Source organism: Lichenostomus cassidix, chromosome 2 (genome assembly GCF_008360975.1).
Source record: "Lichenostomus cassidix isolate B80296 chromosome 2, HeHo_3.0, whole genome shotgun sequence".
Lineage (NCBI taxonomy): Eukaryota > Metazoa > Chordata > Aves > Passeriformes > Meliphagidae > Lichenostomus > Lichenostomus cassidix.
Window position 1 is genome coordinate 125431561 of NC_139482.1, and position 19008 is coordinate 125450568.

Below are 19008 nucleotides of genomic sequence, written 5' to 3' on the forward strand. Positions count from 1 at the left end.
TCAGACCAATCACCATGGTGTAGAGGGACTAAAATGTTGCACTTTAATGACACAATGTTCTGTGTCAGAAAAAAACCAACCAAACAAAAAACAAACCCAAACTATACCTGTGTTTCCTTTGAGGGATTGCTATACAATCCTTCTAAGAGTTGCCATGTGCATATGCAATGAGTAACTTTAATTTATGACCCTTGTTGCTTTCTAAATGTTTAATTAAGTTAGTGCTTAACACTGACTCATAAACCTATAGAAGCTGAAAGTGGTCAACTGATTATTCACTGCACGTACCCTCCAAATATGTGTTAGTAATGAAAGCTGCTAATCAGCAGTCATGGTGTTAAAAGTTTACTGTCCAAGCACTGGCAAAGTGAGGACATACCCTGCAAGCAAAGGCAAGGGAGAAGGATTGGAAGGCAGGAAGGAGCAATGTCAACAAAAATCTCTTTCAAGAGTAAAAGACTTACATGTTTCCTTCACCATCATACACCCATCTAGTGCTGCCAATTCCTTCGTAGTCTGAAGCCCAATAATACAGACATGCATTAATGTGCAAGATAAACAGCAAGTATCCAGTTGTTCGGATGACCCTACAAAAGTCAACAGATTCCTGTAAAACAACTTACATTTGTCCTTTATTTTAATATAGAACCTATTACTTTTTTGGATTAGCAATGTTAACGTTAAGCATCCACTAAGTCATTTCCCACCTGTATTGATCTATGAAAAAAATAGCTGGCAGTTAACCATCTCTCACATCTGTCCAAAGTCAAATAAATATCTTCCCTAGAATATTTGGCATGGGGTAATTTTTAAATTATGGTTCCCTGAGTAGTTTATAGCCCACTTCTTTAAATGAGTATTTACAGAAATTTGAAGCTATATTAATGAGGCTATAGGGTAAAAAATAATGTGTTTGCCAAACTCTATCCAAGATAGGCTCTAAACTTGTGAACCAAAGCCAAGAAATGTCTGAGGTCAGAAATTAACTGCTCTACAAGAGCTGTTGTAGAAAGCCTGCAGCAGATCCTCTAAATAGTACAATTTAGTGGTTACAGCAGGAGTTATATCATTCCTAATCCCCATTCTTATGCTTATGGCCAGCTCTTTGAAGAATATTGATGATGAACTACTTAAGCACCAAGCAGCTTTCTGTTTAATACAATAATAATCTCATTGTTTATCATCTGTTCAGTGCATGGGGATAAAAAAAAAAAAAGATCTCCTGGATTTAGATCTTTATTCAAATAATCATACAAGAAGGGGATAAATAAGCAGGAAAAGTGCAGGGCTTGCCTAAACACAGGCTGGTAGGTAATGACTTTATCTGCTACAGCTAGAATTCAATGCAGTATGCAGAGCAGGGTAACTGAGTGATTGTTTTTATGAAAATTTAATAAGGTCTAACTAAGTTGGGTATATAAACAAAGTTAATGGGAGATAGTATCTCTGTGGTTGCTTCATTTAGCATTCCTTTGCTGGTTCTTCAGGTGCCTTTGCATTCTCTCCTTGGCCTCTCCATGCCTTTAAGTAATCTACCTAAGTGTAGTCTTTATGATGCTCACAAGTGAATGCTATTTCTCTGTTTAAAAGTCGGCATGCTTCCAGGACAGCTCTGTTTAGGATTGCAAGCTCTAGGGAACAGCAAATAGCTGTTGTGATCTAGTAATGTCACAATGTTGCCCATACTAGGTCTTCTGTGCAAGTTTGAATCCTTGCAAGTGGACTGCTGACGTCTGAGTGAAGATTCCGGAAGCCTTTGCTATGTTATATTTCTCTAGACATATGTTGAATCGATCACAATGAGAAGATAAGATGTGAGTAACTTGCTTGCTCTGTTCCTACAAACTCAAACCAATTAGTTTGAGAAGAGATTCCACCCAGGGATAACCACTTGCTGAGCAGAATCTACATTTGATATTGTCTAGTTGATTGGTGCTTTATTGCTCAAATTGTGACTATAGCAATCTCAGACCAAAGCAACATTGCTTCATTAAAATAAAATGCATTAGTTTGAACAAAAACCTCTGGGTTTTTTTAGATTTTTTAGCACCTGCTTGTACTTTTCTTCAGTGTAACTACCTCTGTTCTCCGTTTGCCAATGAGCAAAACTGGGAGTCAGTGTTTTCTGAAGTATGAGGTAGAAAAAGATTCACTTTGTAATCTGTAGATTCTGCAGTTTACATTCTGCAAGTGATTTAACACTGGGAATGTGAGTGGGCCTTTGGCCAGGAAGCAAAGACAAAAGCAGTAACACACAGTTGTGGTACTCAACCAATATCATGCTAAAAATTTCTCTGAGAAGGCAGAAGTGCATTGCAGGGTTGCTGGCTCTGTCTTTTCAGCTACTGCTCACATTTTACTGGAGCAGTGAGATCTTTCTCTGTGTGTCTTAGCCTTTCTAAGTGAGCACTTTGGCCATTTTTTGACATGCAAATAAACATCACATCCTTCAAAGCTGATCTAGCTTGAAGACATACACATTCCCTTCTCAACTTGTCCTTTGAACAATAATTTCCCATTCTGTACTGTAATATACTGTGAAACTCTGTCCCTTGTTAATTTGGGTGAAAGTGAATTTTAAATTTGTTCCCACTTCTTTGAATTATTTGAATTATCTGTATTAATATATACTATCTATATTATATATACTGTACCTCCCAGTACTCACTGCAAGTGTTATACAAGATTCAGAAAAGTCATTGAATTATGACTCCAAAAAGCAAAGGATATAATATAGAAAATACTTAATTAATTTTAAAGCAATTCATTTTCAAACTTTTCAACATGAGCAGATGAAAGCCTGTTCTTTTTAATGAAATTCGAAACTGGAAAATATAGGGAGGCAGAGATTCAGAAACAGACAAGAAATTTCTTTGTCTTGTGGAAATTCATTCCTCTCTTGAACTAAAAGAATTTTTAAAAAATCAGAAATAAAAATAAACTAAATCAAACCACAAAGGGATCTTCAATAAGTGATAAGAGAGGGCAACATAAGAATAAGCTTTTTGAAGGTCAGTATCTCAAAATTATTTTAGTAGAACTTTCAAACTTTTAAGTTTTATTTCATAGATACATGAAATAATGAAAAAGATGGTGTTTCAACCTCCTTTTGAAATTTATGTTGTTTTTAAATCTCGTAAAATATCTCATTTGAATGTATCAATGTCAAGGGTACTGTTTAAGTGCCACAATCTCTGAAACAGAATGAGATGGTAACCAACATAATCTAATTTATGCAGTACCAACAGACAGGAACAATAAATACCCCAAAACTGGGACAGGGAAAAGAATCTGTTGGTGGAGGTATTATACAAGATAAACTAGGACTGATGATATTGACAATAATGATGACAAAGTAGATGGGTCTTAGCAGCATCACTGACAGCTGAGGGGTCTATGAAATTTGCTATAGCAAATCCATTTGCTACTGCTGGAGCTGGATCCAAAATTCCTTCTGTCAATGTAGAAGGTGAGAACACAGCTCGGCAGACTATGGTTATAATCACTGTTTGAGAGCTGTGCTGAATTGATCTTCAGTCCAGCTGTAGTCAGTGCAGTGAAGGATCAAGTTTCTCTACATGCCAGGTTCATGGGGAGAGCATGTTTGAAGAAAAATGTTGACACAAGCTCAAGCTCATAACTCCTATTAAGTAAAAATAAACAGCTACTGAGGATTTAGAACTGCTATTAGCAACCCAAAGAAAGTGTTCTTTAGCTGTTTCACTAAAGAAACTTCCTTCTGATACTTCTGATCAATTAAATTTTGGCAGCAGCATCAGTTTGGTGAACACTTTGCCAGAACCAGGCCAGCCGAACTGATCTAGATTTCATATGTAAGTGAAAGCTTATATACATATTATTTTAATGATCACCATAAATACAGATATTTAAAAAAACCCTTTAAATTGAACAGTTAAAGATGTATCATATTCCACCTAGTGCTTAACTGACAACTCATTAAATCCTATGAAATACATTCTGTGCCAAGATTTGCATGCTACTTAAGTTTTATCAGCACATACCTGTAGATGTATGCTTTTTCCATAATAGCTTCCAAACGATCATTAAACTCAAAGAATGTGTTATGCTGAATGGAAAACAAATGAAAGTAATCAAATCACTATTTTACAGTGCATATCTTTTTTACAATAGTACTGACAATAATTCACATACACATTTTAGAAATGGATTTTTCAGTAATCAACCTTTCTTTAAACATTGTCCTAGTTCTGGCCAGGACAATCTTAATTTTTGCAGCAGGTGGGAGTGGCATGGCTAGGACTCCATGTTAGTCTGTACCATCTCAGGTCATTGCTGGGCGTGGGATAAAGGGACTCTCAGGGTAGAAAGATGGTCCTTCCTGTTGATACAACCTGTCAGAGGGTGCTGCCTGGTATTGTTTATTACCTGTGAGTTTTTCCATGTGAATAATTTCTTTTCTTATACCCTCTGTCATTAGCAATGTTGTTGTTAATGGTAATTTTCTTATCTCATTGCTGTTTCCAGTACATTGTTCTTATCTCTACCCATGATCATTGCCTATTTTGCCCTCAGTTGGAGAGAGAAGGGGGAGCAGAGTGTGCTTTTAGTGGGAGTACTGAGTGGGACAATACCATCCCTAAACCACAACAAACATTTAACAAAATGTGAACTGAAAAGCAAAGAGAAATTTTAGTAAAATGTTTTTTTTTTTTGGTGTTGAGTGCACCGTTAATCTGATTACAGAAATAACCTTGCTGTTTTGGTCAGACTACTGCAAATGGACGACTTCTACTTCCTCAAACATATATTATTTTTTGGGCAATATGATCACAGAGAATTACATGCTTTTTTCCTCATCCTGAAGTTCCACCAGTTTTACAGTAAGCAATCATATGTTTCAACAGCAACATACTAGATGATACTCTGTGGTGTCAACTGCAGCTGTATTGAATTATTCCTGTTTAGTATTTGTAGTTGATCTTTAGTTGATTGCATGTAGCATTTTCCTTTGTTTTTGTTCAATGCACAGCTGGTTGTCTAATACAAGATACTATTTATCTTTTCATTCTTTCATATTATTTTGGATCTAATTTCAGGAATTTTGAAGTTTTATCACATACTGAAGAGTGCCATCATTTTATTGTCAGAGTTCTTGTGTCTCTCCCCAGCTTTAAGTAAAAACCAATAATTTGTCAACATGTTGATTGTTTGCAAGGAAATGCCTTTAGTCACAGAGTGACCTGCTAGGTACTGTGTTCTAATCCCTTCTCAGACCTTTCATTACACAATTCCAAGTGTCTTTGGACTTGCTAACAAAAGTAGGTTTGTGCTTCATAGGTATTCTGTGTATATTTTATATTGTCCTTAAAATTACCTCCTTCACTTTTTAACAACTGACATAAGCAACAAAAGGGGAAAATACATTAGCACTAATTGCAATTTTTTTAATCTTTGAAAACTAAACAGGAAATTTGAGATCAATCTAATTTAGATAATGGAAAAAACCTAACTTTAATAATAAACTACCTTTTGAAAGTAGGAAATAATAAAGTCAGAAGAAAAATAAGATAATAAAAGCTTAATTCAGCTAGACTATAACTTGTATTTTTTGTTGTTTTATTTAGTTATGTTGTACCTTAGCCTGCAGGTATTTTACAATTTCTAAATTTCATATTCTTACATATAATAAAAAACTTTCTGTTGGGTTGCAGAAACATCTGTGTATGGTTAGCATTCCATCTCTAAAACAGATCTTACCTTTAGCATCCTGTTTGCTCTAAATGCTGGATTAAATCCAAAGAAGACATATAAAACATCAAATGGCAACACTGATATCACATCAAGCTGTTGAAGAGTAGAGAGGTCAATTTAAACTTCACAGTAATCATAATGCATTTATTTTCTGTCAAAAACCTGCTTAGCATGAATCATGACTATGATATTTGAAGAGTCAGCATGCTAAGTGTGTAGTTTCCCAAGTACTGGAAGCAAGATTATCTCTTTGAAAACAGCACCAGCTTGCCTTTGCCCTGCTTTTGAGTCCCCTGTGCCTGAGATTTTAATCTGTTTCATGTAGATAATTAACAGTATGTCATATGTTTGATTTTTAATACATTCTGTTATTTCAGTTGTAGTTCTGACCAGACTAAAATGTTTGGCATGTGAATGCAGGTTGGGAGGCCACTACAAAGGCACTTCTTAAAAGTCCTTCAGCTTTTAAAAAAAACCACTGCCTAAAGCAATTTGAGGGAGCACAATGAATTAGGTTTCTTGTTTGGAACCTGCAGAAGGCATGTGTTCCAAACAACAGATTCATCGTAAGATGATAAGGTTTTTTTTTGCTTGATTGGTTAGATGGTTATTTGTTTTTTTTTTTTAATAGATTTTGTCTTGCATTATATTTGTATGCTGCTTCTTCCCATATCACTAAGGTTTTCAACATCTCACTGCAATCCATCAACTATGTGATTTGCTCTTCTTATGTGTATGCTTTATTCCTTCTAAGAATTCTGTGGAGAGAAGGAAAGCTGTGGCAAATTTATCTTTTCCTTTTTAAAGATCCTGGGATATCTTGCTTTGTTGCTGTTATTGCTTGGGAGCAAGAGAGGGATGTGGAACTGTGGCTTCATCTTCCTGTAATCAGAAATGCCTTTGCTCTGAGGGGTGTAAATCATGTTGGCAGCAGCTAGCCTGCAGCACTGACCTTTTATTCTGGGCAAATAGGAAGCAGTTAATACCTGAACAGTGTGCAAAGCAAACAAAAAAATTGATTGAGGAGGAGAGGAGAAACAGCCTCTTATGGTCTCTCTCTCCCTCTCTCAGACACATGTCTAAGAGGAGGCAAAATTTAGTCAAAAGTGCATTAATATCAGTAACTGTTAATTAGTACTCAATCATATGACAAATTTCCTCATTATATCTATATCTTGCATGTGGTGAGAACACTCAGCTCTCATTAGTTTCTCCAGGAATCAAGAGCACTAAAACATACAGCAAGCGTGAACTTAAAACCATACAAATCCACTTAGGTCTCTTGCTTTAAGTTTGACTCTGTTGTACTCATTTTCCTGTAGCATGTATATCCTTCACTTTTGGACAGCTTAATCTCAAGTATTAAAGTAATGATACAAGAGTCACTGAGAAAAATTTAACTCTGAAAAAGGCAGGTGCAAAAGTCTTTAGAGAAGAGGAGAACTGAGATGTGTGCTTAGTGTCACAGAGGTGTACGTGTATCAGGAATTCAATAAACCACCTATCTTCCATTGGCAAAACCCCCCAACATTTAGGAACAACATGAACAACTTTCCTAAATCAGATGCATCTTTATTTTTACAAAGTGCCATGAGCATCAAAAATCTTAGCTTGAATTTTTCACTGCTCCTGTGAGTGATGAGCTGTTCAGTAAAATGAGGTACTTCATAAGAGTTTAGAGAATAGAGTGATCACCTCTCTTCAGGAATTTTAATTTTGTTTAATGAATCTCTGGCAGATGATGTTAATGTCTTTAGTGTGTGCTGGGATGACCTCATAAAAATAAATAAAATTCTATTTTAATAATTTATTATCATTCCAAAATAATATTTATAATTGCATTTATAGGTATTCTCTCTTCCATCTGAACACTGTTTATGAAGATGACAATCTTCAGCTGTTGAGCACTGATTTGCCATCGAGCCAATGTTTTCTGGTGATATTCTTAAATCAACAATGATTTTCAGTGAATGAAAAAAAATCCTGTGAAATCCTACAGCCAGAACTCCATATTGATATCAGTAACACAGGGTCTACTTACCCGAAACTTCACAGTGCTGTGGTAGAATTTCTTCGTTTCCACTCTGTCTGACTACAGTGATAATGAAAGTAGAAAAAGACAGTCAAGAATAGAATGTCAAGGATGAGCCTCTGCTACTCAACAGTATAGTAGGGATGATGACAGTTAAATTAATGATTGTCAAAAAATATGAATGGTGAAATAGCTGTAGATATTTCTGAGAAGTAGCTTCTTCTACTAAGAAGTCTAGCTTACATTATATCAGATTTTATTAGAACTACTTGAAAAAATGAGGGTTGGGATTTGTCTGCTTTTTTCCAGTCTGGTCTAGAAAAGTACATTACATTTTTCCCACAAAGTTTCCCTCTCAAAACATCTATACCACTTCATGCTCAACCCAACCCCCTTCGATTTCAGGGCAAGACTCCATTTATTTGCAGTGATTCCAATAAAAAAGTGATTCTAATGGTGCTGTACAAAATTAGCTCTTTGAATGCTGGCATTATCATGCTAGCATTACTAGCATTATAATAATCAACACTGCATTCATTAATAGTGATTAGCTATTTATTTTTAAATTGTTCTTCATGGGAACTGATGCTAATATCTTAATAAGAATGGCTAATCACAAGTACATACAGAAATTTATCTATTATTATACTTTCTGTATTTATATCAGGGAAACTTTAAAATAGCTTTAAGATCTTAATCATACTTCTATGCCAACTTTTACTATTATCAGTTTAAACATTAAAGTAGATGCAGGAGATCAAGCATAAGATGATTTCTGTGCACTAAAATCTATGAATTGTAGAAACAGCTTCAAGGGAAATACAAGATGAGCTTCCTGTGTTAGAATTTTAACTTTGTTCATAAAAATTGAGTTTTGTGGGATTTAGGCAAGATCCAGTTACTGCATGTCTTGGTGTGGAAAAATACATTCCACTGCACTGCATTTAATACCTATTCAAATGATATTTGCACAGCTTTGTCTGTAAAGGTGTCAGTAATATTGTGTATGTACAAAGTATAAAACTTTATGTAAAAGCATTGGACTAAAGCTAGTTCCAAATTAGATTTTAGGATATATATATTTCTGAATTTTCTGTCTGTTGGGCACAGTAATGTCATGCTGAAGTTATCAAAACTCTTTTTCTTTTTCTGAGTTAGGGCTTTTTTTCCTATAAGAAGTTAAAAGCAGGCAAGATTTAAAGAACAGGTAATGGTCTAGATACTCTTTGGTAGGTTCAGGACAATCTTTCACCCTTTTTTCAAATACTTGTTTAAAATTCTATCTTACATTTTTCTGTAAAAAGATAACACAAAAATAGTAGCAAGAATCAGAGTTGCACATACATACTTTCCCCCAAAAAATTGTCTCAAATAAATTATTTTCAAAGTATCCTAAAGTTACAGGGATTTTCTCTGATTTTAGGAAAAAATTTAACCACAATCTCACAATCTGTTACAAAGCACCTATATCCTGTCCAGCCCTAGTAGAATATGCCCTGTCTTCAATTCTTTTTTTGTTACAAGGCAAATGGAAAGGTGAAAATTTCACACAAACATACAAATATATATGTGCATGGTTAAATATGATATAATCCCTGATTCCAGTGAAGAATCTGTTTAGAGCTATATGCCTGTTTGAACTGTTCTCATCTGTTACATTCAAATCAGTTTTTTTCAATTTTTAAGAATTTAGGTAATGGATATGTCTCTTGCCAGATAGGATAATGGAAGGTCAGTGACAAACGTGTATCCTTTGATATATAAAAAAAGTTACATAGACCTGACATAGTGATAAAAAAAATTATCAGATTGGATGAATTTCTGTACTCTAACCCACAACTACTGCCCATGGAAGTCCCACTTCCAATACTTACTATTATATCTCCCCCTCTGATAAATCTCACTCGGGGCTGGAAAACTATTAAGTCGCACAGGTAGCAGACATCACACATTACATCAATGATAAACCAATATATTGAGTTACTGGGGGTTTGATATGGGAACACATAGCGGAGGGGAATGAACCAGCAATTCCAGTTATAGGCGATTGTCACAAGCATCAGCCAGGCCACGTAGCGCCGATCTGAAAGAAAAAACAGGGAATGCAGAGGCATGAACTTGGAGTCTGTTGTCATTCTTTTAGACACATTCATACTGCAGTCTCTGGGAATGCTTCTGCCCAGAGCAGCCTACTGTTCTCCCTTTTTAACTGGACATGCTGCTAAAATGATATAGCTTGGAAATAGGAATCCCACAAGCAATTTGCAAATGGAAATAAAGATGAGTTAATGAGAGAATATGGAATTCAGTGCATCCAAAGAAACCCATATTATCCTTTTGCGGGCTGCTCATGTATGTTATAACTGACAAAATAATTGTTTGGCCCTAATGAATGGTACGAATTCCAGATCAAGAAAGAGAAGACTTGGTTTCTAATTCTGGTTGGTTTGTGCATACCATCTATACAACGGGTGTCACTTTTCCTGATTGGATTAAATGTTGTTTAGGGCAGGACCTCTGTGTTCCTGTGAGTTGCAAACTGGAATGTGTATCTTATGGTGGCTCATGAGTGCCATGTAATACCAGCTCACTTCAATATGACTTTACCTCATTCTATTACATAGCTTTTAATTTACCTGTGTATGAGTCAATGGTATCTGGTAGCTTCATATACTCCTGGTATTTTTTCAGTAGTGGAGGTTTTTTGAATTTACAACACAACATATCGCAATAATGATCCTCCTCTGGCTTTGCTTCTGCTTCCTCCTTCTTTTCTTCTTTTTTTTCATCTTTTTTTTCTTCTTTCGGTGGAGGCTTCTTTGGTGCTAGACACATAGATGATCAAAAACGTTGGCATTGTAATAAAGGCTCGATTAATACACCCTGTTTTAACATGAACAAAACCTTTATCATGTTAAAATTTCTTCTAAAAACACTGGGCAGTGACTAAAGTTACAATTCATTATATTAAATACATAAAGAAACACTTGAGGAATAAAATCACCAATGGTATAAACTCAATTATTTGTGGAAAGGAAAAAGAAAAGTCAAACTTTCCTTTAAAGAGGAAAACATTGATTTATTTTATGTTTCATATTGTGTCAAAAGTCAATGATAAATTAATGTCAGGTGAGTATGTTCTATTTAAAACATGGACTTAAAGTCCTCAGTGTGTCCAGATTTCTGTCAAGGCTAAAATTTTATTTACATATTTGCACAGCAGATTAGTCATATCAAAATGACTAATATCTACTCATAAGATATGTATGTTTCTTTGTATGTTTGAGATTCAACTCCATGAATAAACATATTTGGGAGTTATTTCAAAATACAGAAAACTTCTTGACATAGATGATTCTAGATACTTCCTCTATAAGGTTTTTCCCCAAATTCTTCCGTGATGTCATTCAAAGGAAGCTTCTATCTAAGGACTCTTACTGTAGAGAAATAGGAATAAATTGACATCAGTGGGCACAAAGTAATCCTTTCCAGAACATAAACACACTATATTTACAAAAATATTTTCACAGTGTTTTTTTTTAAGCACAAAATAGTTTTCAGCTTTAAACTGAACAAATGTACAGATATTTCTATAGTCACTTACTAGCTGTAGGACTGCCTTCAGGTGAAGATATCACTGGGTCGTTCAGCTTTTCCTTATAGACATTTGCCCTTTCACGCAATCTTTTGACAATCTCTTGAAGCTGGGCATCAGCATACTCATTTGTTTGGAAACGTGTTGGCTTCTGTGTGCTAATTAAAACAAAAGGGAAGAAAGCTTAATGTACTGGAAATCAATGGAAGGAAACAGTGCTAATTTTACTTCTGAGCTGAAGTCAGGCATCAAGATTGGATCTTTATTGAGCACAGTGCTTACTCACATCTCTTAATTCATGTTAAGGAGAAACCTAAGTTACCTGTTCTTGTCTGCTGCTCATGCCAGCAGCAGTCTGTGTGTTATTTTGAACAGAGAAGGTCAGGGCACCCTGTTTAGGCTACTGCACTGACGGCTTCCCATTGCTGCTTTTCACCAAGTTCTGCTGTGGCTGTGTAAGGCCTAGAGATTATCTGATGTATTTACTTAGCTACAAGGCATGTTCTTCACATCTGTGCATAAAAATGTGTTTGTCATTATATGGTAACATCCTAATGATGACGAGAAATGCAGGTGGGAAATGCCTGTGACTGGCACAGGGCAGCTCAAGACCTCGTCCCCTCCAGGTCACAGTTTCCACCCCTGTACTGAAACCCTGAAAGCTATGCCCAATATAGGGGCTGCAGCAGGGAATTGTTCTTTTCTTCTTAACAGTTTTTCTACTCTGTCCCAAGTAGCATAGGAATGAGGCTACAGCAAGAATAGGAGCAGACCAAGAGTGACATATGCTTGAAATGTCTAGATTCTTGAGAAAATCTTCCCAAAGGTGAGTAGAGGGGAAAGTGGTACGACAGCACCTTGTGGAGGGAAGAAATAAAAATCACTGCAAAGTTATCTTTGAATAAATACCGTGTCTCCTCAAGACCTAAACCTACTTTGAAGTTTCTAACAGAAGGAGCTGTAACTAAAAAAGGAGAGTGTCAGAGTGGGATGTGTGTAGCTTTTTGAGAAGCAGTTTTCTGGAGACACAACGCACATCATGGTGCTCAAGGAAGTATATTTAAGCATGTGAAAATCCTTCAGCAATAAAACCATTGGATAAAGTGGAGATATGCTGTTAAAAGCAGAAGTTTGGAAGTATATGCTTGCCATTCCTCCAATTTAAGTCTTTTATACTGTCTTACTCTTAAAACTCTTCAGACAGGACAGTAATTAAAACAGTTCTGATGCATTTTGTAATCTCATCACAGTTCCTTTTGTGTCATGTAGTCCCTTTGCTCAGGCTGTCTGCAATGTGATGAAATCTTTCTTGTTTTGAGCTAACATGTCAGAATTAGATTTTTGCTTCTATGCAAAAAAATTAAGATCATTCTTAGTCTTTGCTGTTCTTGTATTTGCTCAGGTCATTAGCTATCTTATGGTGAGATACCACTTAGCTCAAGTGTTATGCCAAAGGCCCCTTATATCTTCTTTCTAGGAATAAGCTACAAATTGCTTGGGATTTTCCTCTTATTTCACAGATTGCCCAACAAAAGTTAAAGTCTCCTTTATCATGAATTTGATACTAAATCTTTGTAATGTAGTACAGAGGAACCATGTTTCCATTTGGTAGCAATTAGAATCCATGTGACTTAAAGTTATTTGCCCCACAGTTGATGAGAAATTGATTTTCCTTGCCCTACTTCTCATTTGGCTTGCATTGCCTCCTACTCTATTATTTTCTTGTAATGAAATGCTTACTTTAAATTTTCTCTAGTTAATACAGATGGAAGGGGCTGCATGTTGAACACTGCTAATTTGAGGATGTTTATTGTACATGTACTTTCAGTGGAGGTGCACTTTAAATTGCCTGGGGTAATGAAGCCCATTCAAACCTCACTAAATCACTTTTAATTAAACTTGACTCCTTCTCTTGCATCATGTGGTGCTAGGTTTTGGGTTTGTTATTCTTTAAGAATTTTTTCTTTAAGCAAATTTATCTTTGAAAATTTATCTTTGACCTTTGTGCAATATGTTACAATAGGCCTAGGTCTATATCAATTACTCTCCCTGTAGTCCTTTACAGAGTGGAAATATTCATTCTCTACGCAAGTAACAATTTCATGTGGCCTAGGAAATGAAAATCAGGGCCACAACTCAGCTATGCACAGTCTTGTTACTACCTCAAACATCTTTTGTTTGACAATACCTACATATGTAACTTGAGAAGTATAACAATAATGTAGTTTTTTGATATTTTTAATTTGTAGATTTTATTTTTGTAACTTGTAGATTTAAAATTGTTTGTTTAGTGAACAAAATGACAGTGCCTTAATTCTCCCCAAGGCACAAGAAAAGATTTAGACACCTCTAGCACAGTTAAAGAATGTGGCCTTGAAATATACTATGGAAATACTGTGTTGAGTGTGCTAATGTATGCAACAGCTGTTAAGTACTGTGGCTTGAAAGTTTTCTGTGTTAAGAGTTCAAACAAACAGTGATAAGAAATGCAGTAGTTATTTCAGAAGGTTTGCTCTTTTCTAAGTTACAACCTAGAGTTTAATTCCTTCTTGTTTCTGTCCATGAACACCAAATACCTGAGTTCGAGTCCATCTTTCATCTACCAGGTGACCCCTGAGAAAATATGTTTCATAAATGTATTCCGCCTGGAAAATATCCATACCCCTTTTTACTAATTTCAGTTATAACCCTATTTTTTTTTCAGCACTAAAGAAACTTTCTGCTAACTAAATGGAAATAGATTTCTTGATCTCACAATAGAGTTGTCAATGCTTTTATTGAGTCCTGCTGTTGTGATTTATGATTGCATTTACAACCTGTGTCTTGAAAAAAAAGTTATTTTTCTTTTCTGAATAAATTCTGGAGAATCTCTAATTCAGATAATCAATTTTCAGAAAGATATGACAATGCATAATATACAGATGACCACAAAACATCATGGTATAGAGTAGAAAGTTTTCAGTGAGACAGGAAAATGTAGTTCCAGGCATTATGAAATGTATTGATTCAAAAACACATCCTCAATTCTTGCTGACAATCTCAGTGTGAGTAAAGCCATAGAAGCCAGAACTCTCTATGGGCCCTGAGCTCCTAGCCTAAGCTCCAAATGATTAGGAAATTATCCTAAATTATTAGGAAAACTAGTAACAGAAAAAACCTAACATGCTAGTCACCTGCTTGGTACAGCAACAGAGGTATTCCAAATAGCTAACTTCCTCTACTTTGATTATGCTCCCTTTATAGAAGGCTTCCCTGAGGAGGGTTCCAGAATGACTGAGATTGGTTTCTGCTCTGAATTGCCTGTGAAGAGAGACTGTTCTTCTCCTTTATCTGCACAGAACACTGATGGGGTTTTAGGAGTGAGCTTTAATATTCTCTTTCATGGTTTTGGTCCAAAATGCAGTAGTGTACTAATGATGTTTAATAGGATATTGGATTTGGAAGATTAAAAAGTAGGAATGATTCCTATGCAGGAAAAATTGAATTATTCAGTCCAAGTAATAGAAATGGGGACAAATCTAATGCCCCATATTGCAGACATGTACTTAGAATCCTAGTGTAAGAATTTCTTTTGTAAAGGCTGGAATCATCAGTTGCAGGTTACTAAAGGATAAATATCCAAGTGTTTAGTCAAAGGGAAGGTGCCTATGAGCCATACGTAATCTGGCTGTGAAAAACGCTGCTTCAAATATAACTCTAGAATGCACATGACATAGTAACAGGGAAGTAAGCATTGATATTTTGATATAAACCAACGTGAGGGTTATTCTGACCAGTGACACTCAAAAGGTGAATTCCAGTAGGAGACTCTGTAAAAGCTTTTAGAATGGCCAAGGCTGATGGAACATGTTTGAAAAGGACAACAAAATAGATTGAGACATAGTAAGATCATTGTCTACAAATTCAAATTTTGGTGGAGAATCATGGGAAAAGAGGTGTTGAGCTGAGAAACAGTTTTGTAATAGGAATAAATGTGAATAGAAGAACAATGAATTAACATGAATTAAATATCTGAAGAAAATTTCTAAGCCTTTAATTGTTGCAGTGACCTTGGCTCAGATGAGTTTGGAGGCAGATATACCTGAGGAAGGTCCCTGGGTCTGAAGAGCCCTTTAGCTCAGGGTGACAAAAAGATGCTCCCCCCAAGACACCTTGCAGCTGACTTCCTTAGTATGCATCAGGGAACAAGAGTATTGGTTTTTGGCTTTCTCCTCCTCTTTATCCTATGTGGAGTAGAATGTTCTACTCTGTTCCTTCTACCCGAGATTTACTATTGGTTTTCAAAGTTCTGTACCCTCCCTCCTTGTATCCCCATTGCCTGGCGTCCCTGCTAATCCTGCATCCCTAGCGTCCTGGTTGGTTCTCCCATGTAAACTCCTCCCATCCTGCACCCCCTCTTAACCCTGTGTTCAGCATTGTTCTGCACTCTGCGCGTCCTGGATCCAGCTTGCTTCTTCCCCTCTGACCCTTCCTGACCCCACGCACCCTCTCCATCCCACTGCTCCTCAATAAACCCTGGATTCCGAGAACTCAGGGACTACATCTCTTTAATCGCCTTGTCTCCTGCCTGTCCCTGTCTCAGAGACACTCCTGTCCCGTGCCCGCGGTACCCACAGTGGCGCCTGGTCCGACTCACGTGGGAGGCTTGTGGCGGCAGCCTTCCTTCGGGGGTTTCGGGGCTCGCCGCCTTTTCCCAGAGCGAGAAACCTCATTTAATGACCAGAATTCTAGGCAGCCTTTTAGTATGAGTGAGGAGAAGTTTAAACAAGTGTGACAGACTTCAAGATTATATTAGCTAAGTTCATGAAACTGTTGTAGGCTGTGATTCCCAAGAAAGAAAAAGAATGTATGCAGCATGACAGGAAATCCTTTTCAGCAAACAAACTTGAAATATATAAAGGTTTGGAAAGTAGATAAGTGACAACCTGTATATTCACCACCAGGTCTACTACTGCCAAAAATCTTAACAGCTCAAGAGCTAAAAAAGTGAGTTTCTAAGATAAATATATTAGCTTAAAGTCTTGTAACAAGCTGTTCACACATTAGATTCAATGGAATTTCCAAAAGCTCTTAATTAAATTTTAATTTTAATCAACGGTCTTGAAAAAAGTGGTCTTCCTCTGAACCATCATCTTTTCCTTTAATCACTGAATCATCAAAGTTGGAAGAGAATTTCAAGATCCAGGACCATCATTCTCATCCCTAAACCAAGTGCTACACCCAGATATGTGCCTGGGAAATTTATTCCAATACCTGAGCACTCTTTCAGTGATTTTTTTTTTCTCTTATATCTAATCAGAACCACCCCTGGCAAAGGAAAGTGTCTGATAAAGACCCATCTTTACTGATACAGAAGATCATGTCTTTTTCTATTTGCTGCATTTTTGAAATACTGACATTATATTCACTTTTCTTTGCAATGAAACAGAACAAAACACATTTTTATTTTCATTTAATTTTAGGATTGAGTCGTTCTTCACAATGGAATTTTATTTTAAATTGATGTTCCTTTGTCTTATAATATATGTTATTACCTGTTTCATTAATTTAAATGAAATAATATTTAATATGATTGTGATATCATAGTATTTGGGTTGGTTTTGGTTTTAGGTATATATAAGCAAGAATGGGCCATAAACATTTAAAAGCCTCATGCAGACAACATATAAATAAAACTTTCCATTGGAATTCATGACTTTCCCTTAGTTCAGAATCTTTGTACAGAAATCATTCTTGTTTGGGCCCTAAGCAAATGTTCTTGAAATAAAATGCAGAGATCATCCATTTCCCAGATCACATGTTGTATTCATAAAGCAAAACAGATATGGAAGCAACAGTGTTAAAGGAAGGCACACTCTTTCAGACTTATCTACTGGTATTGAACTCAGAACAAACTTCGTGATGCAATGCAGACTGAAACCTAATCATGTAGGCTGCAGAGATTCCTGCTTTTTAGCTCAAATTTTTTTCACAGCAGCTTCTTTGACAATCCTTCTAGTTATTCAATCACAACAATCTGTGAATCCTCTAATCTTCTTTACAGTACTCTCAAAGGAGAAGTCTGTCTCAGTGCTGAACACATGGAACTCTGACTGAGGTACCAGATTAAAACGTGAATGAGATTTTATTTGAATTAAAAATTCTGCAGTAGAAATTATAAAAGTAGTAGAAAGAAAGTAGTATGAATAATGAAGGTATCAATTAGCTATGAAAAAAATCACCTTTCTTTAACGTAACTGGTAATATAAAGTTTTTTTAATTGTACTAGCTATATACTATGATGTGAAAAATAAGGACAGCATAATTTCTAATACTAATTGTTTTAGAACAAAGGTATAACAGTCTGAGGAAGTCATGCTCATTTATTTCCTTATCTGGTGCTCTTTTGTCATTGGAGCTTTCTTATCTGTAAGTAATTAAATCTGTCTGGGGCATCTGCCACTTATCAAGAATTTTTAAAGGTATTTCTTATCATATACACATAATGTCTGTTACATTCAAACACATTTAAATGCATCATAACTTATTTACATAAGCCTATAATTTATGGCTGCATAAAAAATATCCTAATCAAAATAAGATCTGGTGCTATACAGAGTTCATGAGCACAACATAAAACCTTCTTCCTATTTTCTATGTTTAAGTTTTTCTTTATATGCAAGGAATTAAAAACTAAAATGAAAATGCCATAAAATTTCCCATTGTGAGTTTTTAAAAAGGTTGGAAAAAAGTCTCAAACTTGGAAAACTTAATTTCCAATAGATGTTTTCATTTCTTATCTGTTTTCATAGAGTACCTAAAATAATCATTCAACCACGAGGCTGTAGAGAAGTTTGAGACATCCTGTCCTCACAGTTCAGAGCAGGATGAGGTACATCTGACAGATTCTTATCTAACCTATTCTTAAATATGTCTAGTGATGGCTATTCCATAATCTTCATAAAGAATTATTCTCTGTGCTTCACTGCCTTCATCTGAATTTTTTTTTTCCTGAATGTAAATCTCTTTTGGTACAATTTGTCCTATGCTTCTGAACATAGGATAAAATGTATTGTCCCTTCTTTTTATCTCAATTTTTGGCCATTTGCATACTTAAATTTTCTTGCTTTTTTCATAACAAAAAGATTTGAGAAAAGGGTAATAATTGTATGATGACTAAGAATATCAGTTAATTCTATAATTTTCAGTGTGCAGAGGTGTGTGTTCCTGAATAAGAATTGTTTCACTGATATTAGCTTCAGGAAGCTTTATTTCAACTAGCAAAGTTAGAAATCAAAGAGAAAGAAGCAGTGGCATAGATTCAGCTTTTGTGGCAGCTAAAGTTGCTCTAGTACTGGGAACCCTGGCAGACTTTTACAATATGTTGAATTGCATGCCATGTGCAGTTGTTGCCTATGCTAATTATATAGAATTACCTTGGTGTGACCATCTTTGTTGCAAGTCTACCTTCATTAGTGGAAAACTGTTATACAGCAACCTGTGTAGGAACTGACTAAATGTACCTTTCCCAGGATCACAAAGAAACTTGGAGAAAAAGAATCTGTTCCTCTGAGCTGACTTCCAATTGCTGCTATTAAAGACCATCCTTTCTCCTTCTTCAAGATCCTGGCACATTTCTTTCCAAATTCAGCAACAAAGTAGGTGTGTT

At 35.8% G+C, this 19008-nt stretch overlaps 1 protein-coding gene across 1 annotated transcript in view; it reads right to left on the bottom strand.

The window, feature by feature from the left end:
- The window catches only part of CNGB3 (cyclic nucleotide gated channel subunit beta 3), a 57756-nt gene that overhangs the window by 21661 nt on the left and 17087 nt on the right, over positions 1 to 19008 (bottom strand). The window contains exons 4-10 of the mRNA XM_085049828.1: positions 11370 to 11518; positions 10402 to 10590; positions 9640 to 9848; positions 7775 to 7825; positions 5740 to 5826; positions 4023 to 4087; positions 465 to 587 (exon numbers count right to left, since the gene is read on the bottom strand). Coding sequence (XP_084905954.1) covers positions 465 to 587; positions 4023 to 4087; positions 5740 to 5826; positions 7775 to 7825; positions 9640 to 9848; positions 10402 to 10590; positions 11370 to 11518 — 873 coding nt within the window. The remainder of the gene's footprint in view (positions 1 to 464; positions 588 to 4022; positions 4088 to 5739; positions 5827 to 7774; positions 7826 to 9639; positions 9849 to 10401; positions 10591 to 11369; positions 11519 to 19008) is intronic.